Consider the following 6,539-nt stretch of genomic DNA (forward strand, 5'->3'; position numbering starts at 1 on the left):
TTCCACGGCTTGCCAACTGAGCTCTGAGAGCTGCTCTTCTTTCACTGAGCACACATATGCTAAAAATAATTAAAGATACACAGCCGAAGCTCAGGGAATAAAACAGGCCTTCCTCACACAAAAAGGAAATGTAATGCAAGACTGTAAAGGTTTCACTATTCTGACAAACACTTTTCTTTGACACAGTGACAATCACAATTTTCACCTGGAATATTTCAAGTTTTTATGCGATTAGTGTGTTTCCTGAATTCTTCTGAGCAGTGTAGTTATTCCCATTTTTAATATTTTACATGGAGCACATTGCAAATCAATAATAAACACCACCATTAAAGGTATAGCTTTGTTAACGACTCTCATTTTGTGCAAAATTGCACTTCACTGCTGCGCTTGGTCTTCATTTGCCTGCCATCCAGCACATGTCACATTTTACAGAGCCCGGTCCTAACAGAGGCACTAATGCAATTCCAATGTGCTTTACAGAGGACTGTTGACTCCAAGCCACAGACAACAGGTGTTATTCTAATTAACTGCAGGTGATTAATATGAATCCCACAAAGAGGAGGTTTGATAAAACAGCACCTCTGTGAGCTCCAGACAAAACCTTCAGAATGTCAGAAAGGATTATTGCCTTTTGAACTGATAAGAAAACAACCCATGCATCAAAATTTGGTATCATTGAGATGCATTTTTGTACTCTGAGGAAACTTGTACTGCACATGATTCAGTTTTACTGTCACATGTCTAATCTTTCTTGCCCTCTGCTGGTTACTGTGACACCAGCACACAGACTATAGTAAGCAGGCTTCATTTAAAATTAGACAGCAGTAAATGTTCAACAGCACAATACTCAGCACCCCTATGCATTTATTAATCTTTCAATTTGGGCAAATGAAAATCCTGTCAAAACAGCCACAAACTGAAAAAAAAAAAACCAATAACCAATAAGTCGACAGCCAGGCAAAAGAATTTAATTTCAAGTGGGTGGGCCAAGCTGTGTAGCCATGGTAACAACAAAAACTGTCTGAGCATATCACAGGAGATAGTTCATGTGTTTCAATTTTCATTAAGACCCCATTCAGTCTCACATTATCATAATGTGTGCTCTGAGGACAATTTGTGAGGTTGTTGTAAAAGATAACTAGGCTTTATTTTCCCTTCAGATCAAAAGCCATTTTCCTCACAGCCATCACGGCACCTTTACACAAATACAAACACAGAGTAGAAAATAATCGTCCATAAAAAATGTCATTTAAAATATAGATATATATATATAAAAAAAATGTCACTGTCACTGCTTGATATTCATCCCATTTCTCTGGTGTTCTATTCCAGGGTGACATGGACGGAGGCGAGAGCGTCCACAGCCCAGCGTGGGTACTGGTCAGGAGACTCAAACATGCGCTTCATGAACGTCCTTATAAACTCGGGGAAGCGACCCTCGATGATGCTCTGCCTCACAGAGCGCATTAGGGTGAGCTGCAACGAGAGAGGTTTGATGAATTGAGGAAAAATAATGTCATTATTGAGCTCTGGCAGCAAATCGCCTTCTCCTCTGCACCTTCAGCATGTAAGGGTCAGCTACAGGTCAGCTCAGCTCCTCAGAGTAAACAGTGTACAGATGCTACTATGGCATGGTGACATTTTAGGATAAAAAAAAAAAAAAGGTAGAGACGACTAACTAACATAGATATAAAATACGAATAGAAATACAGAAAATACAGTAAATGTACATTTTAAAGGTCAACATTTGTTATGTTTACCACCTCTTTTAACATGAATAAGGATATCAGTAAAATGCCGATGACACACAAATTGGTGGACAAGAAAAAAATGTAGCGAACCCTTGAAATTGTTTTCGTTTATGCAAAAAAAACTTGTCTCACCTTAATATGATTAGATAATCAGAGTTCAAATACTTCCAACAATTCATAGTGTATGTAGGAAAAAGTGTGAACCCCAATGACATCAACAAAAGCTTCTTGGAGCCTGTAAACCTGAAAATCCAACAACTCAAACAGATTGAAGGTGTGGGTTAGTGCTAAATCTAAATAAAAAAAATTAAAAAAAATCACAGTTTGCACTTCACAGGAAAAAAATCTGCCGGCATCAAACATTTGCTTGAAGCTATGAAGGGTTACAAAGTGTTTCTAGAAAGTTTGATTATGAATTTGTTCAAAGTTTGACAAACTACCCATAAATAGAGATGATAAATTACTTTGGCTACACTCGTTAGAAGTGGGTGTCTGGCTAAGAGGACTCCAAAAGCACAATGCTGAATGATCAATGAGGTTCAAATGAAGCTCTGTGACAACAGCGAAAGACTCAAAATAATAAATGGAGCTGCTCATGTCTCTCTACCTAACACGGATTATACATTGTGCATGCACACTTCTATCCACAAATTAAAAATAAAATGATATTAGCTCAGAGATAATGACACTAGGAAAAGGTTAAACTGTTCGGGAAGAACACGTACTGTGCCAAAAAAATTAAACCGTAAAAAAGAGCACATCTTCAGTAGTTCGCTGTAGGTGACTGGAGTTTGAAGATGTTGCACCTCTCATCCAATATGCTTCTTCAGTTCAGTTGTGAAGAGAAGAAGACTCTTGGATGAGAGGTGCAACATCTTCAAAATTATCTCAAGGAAAAATCCAGTCACTTACAGCCAAATACTGAAGATGACTGATAACCTTCACAGGAATAGAGGACAGACAAACATAAAGCTCACTTACAACAGTGGTCTTAGACAGACGGATAAAAGATGGACAAATGTAAAGAAGAGTGCAGCGTCTGTGCCTGAACAGATCGACCTCTTTGAGGGAAAATTCATTCTCAATTGAAGTTAATTAGTTTATTTGAGTTCACCTGGTGAAACTCAGTCGTAGCTGGGTGACACAGTAGGACGATGACAGTAAATAGCAAAGTAAATGTGCTGTGCATGGAGCTGAGGCAATTCTGTGGAGAATGATCAAAAACTACTCCTGAACAGTTCCTGAACTGGTCTGACTCACTTTTTCAACCAGCACTGTGAATTGCATATATTTGTGTTCATACCCCAGTGAATTCAACATTATACACTTCTTATAGGAAGAATTTATGGAAGATATTATGTGATATGTCACACAGCTGTGGCTTTTAAAGCTCTTTAAACCTTGCTCTTATTCACAGCAATACATCAGCTATACTTTAGATTTGTTTGGAGTGATGTAAGTATATTAAAGACATAGAGCACTCACCTGGTAGGCAACGTTATGGATGGTGATGTGATGCATGGCTGCGGTGTCTGTCTTGAAAAGAGCATGAAGGTAAGCTCGACTATGTCTGAAAGAGGAAACAAAACAAAACAAAACAGGTTTAGTGTTAACATCTTCTCACCTGTACTACAGTTTTCACATCAGAAAAAAATCTAATCATCATTCACTGCCAACAAACACGAAACACGTTTAGCGCATCCGTCTTTCACCTACACCTACATGTTCTCACATGTTCTCAGCTATTGAGGCAATTACTTTGTCGTAAGGCTATTATAGTGTATATTCACTGCTTTATCCTCCACATGAGGGTCGTTTGGACTTTTGTATATTATATAACAAAAATACAAATAGGTGTTGACACACACACACACACATTAGATGAACAGCATCTCCGCTTTATAAATAACTTGTTGTTTCTGTTCTTTTGAAAAAAAAAAAAGATATGTGAGCCAAACCTTGTGAGCCTTTAAAGTGACACAATGATCTCTTGCTTGTTCTCAACTCACCTTTTGCAGGTGGGACACTGGCAATCTGGGTCTATGGGCCGGAAGTCCTTGGCATACTGTTTGTGTTTAACCTGGAGAGATCCCCAAGGCACCAAAGCAGAGCCAAACCTCTGAGGGAAAGGAAACGGAATCATTTTAAACAAGGGTGAAATCAGTTTTGAACAGGCAGTTATACTCACTAAATGACAATTTAAAAGTAATTCATCACACCGTGATCTAAAAGAGTGCTTACCGCAGTCCGGGTGGGGAAGACACAGTCGAACATATCGCATCCCAGAGCGACGCACACAACCAAATCGACGGCATACCTGCAGCATGTGCGGATCACACAGATTATTACGTCATGAAAAACAACACAATTATCAGGCACATTAATATCGACAGGCAGACGTACCCCACACCCATGAGGTATCTGGGCTTTTCTCGTGGTAGGTGGTCAGTGCTCAGTGTGACCATGCGCCAGAAGTCGTCCTTCTCCTCTCCTCCACTCAGGCCTCCGATGGCAAAACCAGGAACATCACGCTTAGTCATTTCTACAGGAAGAGGATAAAATATCTATTAACTTAACAGTTTGAGTTATGCGTCTTTGCTGCCAATATCTTTATAGTTGATTAGGGCTGAAATTATTTGCACAATAATAGATAAATCGAATACTTGATTGATCGGTTGATTGATCTGTGTTTACCTGGAAATAATGATGATCTCAGTCTTGTTTTGTTTTGTTTTGTCCACAAACCAAATTATTCAGTTTTAATGATTTTTTTTTTGTTATATGGAGCAAAGAAACCAAAACATTCACATTTAAGAAGCTGAAAAATCAGAACACTTTTATTGATTAAAAAACAAACCAATTAATCAATTATCAAAATAGTTGATTATTAATTTAGTAATCGATTAATAATTGATTCATTGAATAATTGTTGCAGTTCTACTGTTTATTATCTTATTTATTACTGGATTCCCCTTCATAGCCTGATGTTTTGAAGACTCCATGCCATCTTTGTGTTTTACATACATTTCCTTGCTGGATTTGGATGTAAAATCTATTTAAATACATGGATTTACAGAGAGGAGAAACCCATCATGTGAGCTTTCTAACTAAAACGGCTGTTTCGTTACTGGCTACCTGGAAAAACTGGATTTTCCAGGGTTTTTTAAAAAAAATATGCTCTTGGGCTAAATCTGAATCCAATCCAACTATCAAGCATGACTGTCAACAGCTCCATTTACTGGGACAGCGGTAGTTGATCAGAAGAAGAAAAGGTTTTGTGGCAGAACAGGACTCTTTACCGTCTAGACAAGCCTTGCGCAGCTCTGCATTCAGTCCTCCCTGTATGATGGCAAAAAGGTTCTGTTTGTCTGGATTTCCATTGGCTGCTATGCAGCGGTCCAGCCAGCGAATGGATCTGTGCATGGCCTCCTCCACCCGCGGTCCCGTCACAGTACTGCTGACTACGTCGTCCAGCTGCATCATGATGTCCGACCCTGGAAATGCACAGAGGAATACAGAGAGAGTCTGTAAGCTACTTTAAAGATTCTGGACATGGTCCAATTCGCAAGATTCAACAAATGAACCAGTACCCAGACTGTTCTGTATGCTGATGGATTTCTCGGGACTGAGGTGGATCTCTTTGCCATCATAGGGTGACTTGAACTTGACTCCTTCCTCAGTGACCTCTGAGAGTTCAACGAGAGAGACCATCTGAAACCCTCCACTGTCCTGCAAGTATGAAGTGAAACACAATATTTCAGGGGCAGCACAACAACGCCTCTTGTTAACTAACCAATAATAGATACCATATGTGAGCAATAAGCTCCAGATTTTGCACACATTTAAAAAGGTACCTTAAGTACTTCTGATGGTTCAAAACATACAAAAGCACTAGATGTCACACAACATTGCAGACACTTGGAATTCAGAACATGTAAAAATACCAAAACTTGCACACACTTTAAAAGTACATAAAGTGCTCCAGTCAATTAAAACATATTAAAGTATTTGATGGTGTACTTAAAAAGCTCTCAAAGTGCACCAGTTCATTAAAACTATTTATCTCCCTCTCTCTCTGTGTCCCCTTGTCGTTCTGTTGCCTACAGTACATTACTTAATGTCAGGACAGATTCATATATTTATTTATTTATTAATTTATTTATTTAAGAAAGCCACACTCACAGTTAGAAGATTGTTCTTCCAGTTCATGAACCCATGTAAACCATTGGCTTTGGTGATCAACTCAGGTCCCTGCAAGAAAGAGAGTCAGAGTGGAAAACCATGATGAACTCGAACAGACACCATTTAAGCAGAATGAATCATATTCAAATGATGTTGCAGTGTCGCCTACCGGCCTCATTCCCAGGTGATATGTGTTCCCAAGACAAATCTGACACCCAAGCCCCTCCAGCTGATCCACGGTGATCCCCTTCAGAGTTCCCTGAGTACCGACAGGCATGAAAACCGGCGTGCTGACGGCGCTGTGAGGCAATATTAGATCACAAGCTCTTGCCTTCGTAACGGAGCATTCAGCAACTATTCTCAGGGTGAGCGGCGACGCCGCAGACACAGCTTTCTTCAGGGACATTTGGTCTACTTGAGTGTTGTTTGCAACAGTACCACGCTCCACAACAGCAGCCATGTTGTTCTGCGCGTATCGTGAAGCCGCAGCAGTTGACAGCCGCGTTGGCCAATCAACATTGAGCCACTTGACCATTGTGATGAGCACGCCTTTAATTTATCCAATTAGGTGCATGGAATGGTGGAGCGGCATCATGATCGGCCAAT

General features: G+C 39.8%; 1 protein-coding gene across 1 annotated transcript; it reads right to left on the reverse strand.

The window, feature by feature from the left end:
- Positions 1–1,242: 1,242 nt before the first annotated feature.
- Positions 1,243–6,539, reverse strand: qtrt1 (queuine tRNA-ribosyltransferase 1). Its single transcript, XM_044051854.1, has 9 exons — positions 6,103–6,539; positions 5,934–6,002; positions 5,342–5,480; positions 5,051–5,245; positions 4,155–4,293; positions 3,993–4,068; positions 3,761–3,870; positions 3,237–3,321; positions 1,243–1,476 (listed from the first exon to the last, which is right to left on the reverse strand). Exons 1-9 carry the CDS (start codon positions 6,466–6,468, stop codon positions 1,324–1,326), a joined length of 1,332 nt encoding a protein of 443 aa, XP_043907789.1. The 5' UTR covers positions 6,469–6,539; the 3' UTR covers positions 1,243–1,323.

This window comes from Solea senegalensis, linkage group LG19, assembly GCF_019176455.1.
Source record: "Solea senegalensis isolate Sse05_10M linkage group LG19, IFAPA_SoseM_1, whole genome shotgun sequence".
Lineage (NCBI taxonomy): Eukaryota > Metazoa > Chordata > Actinopteri > Pleuronectiformes > Soleidae > Solea > Solea senegalensis.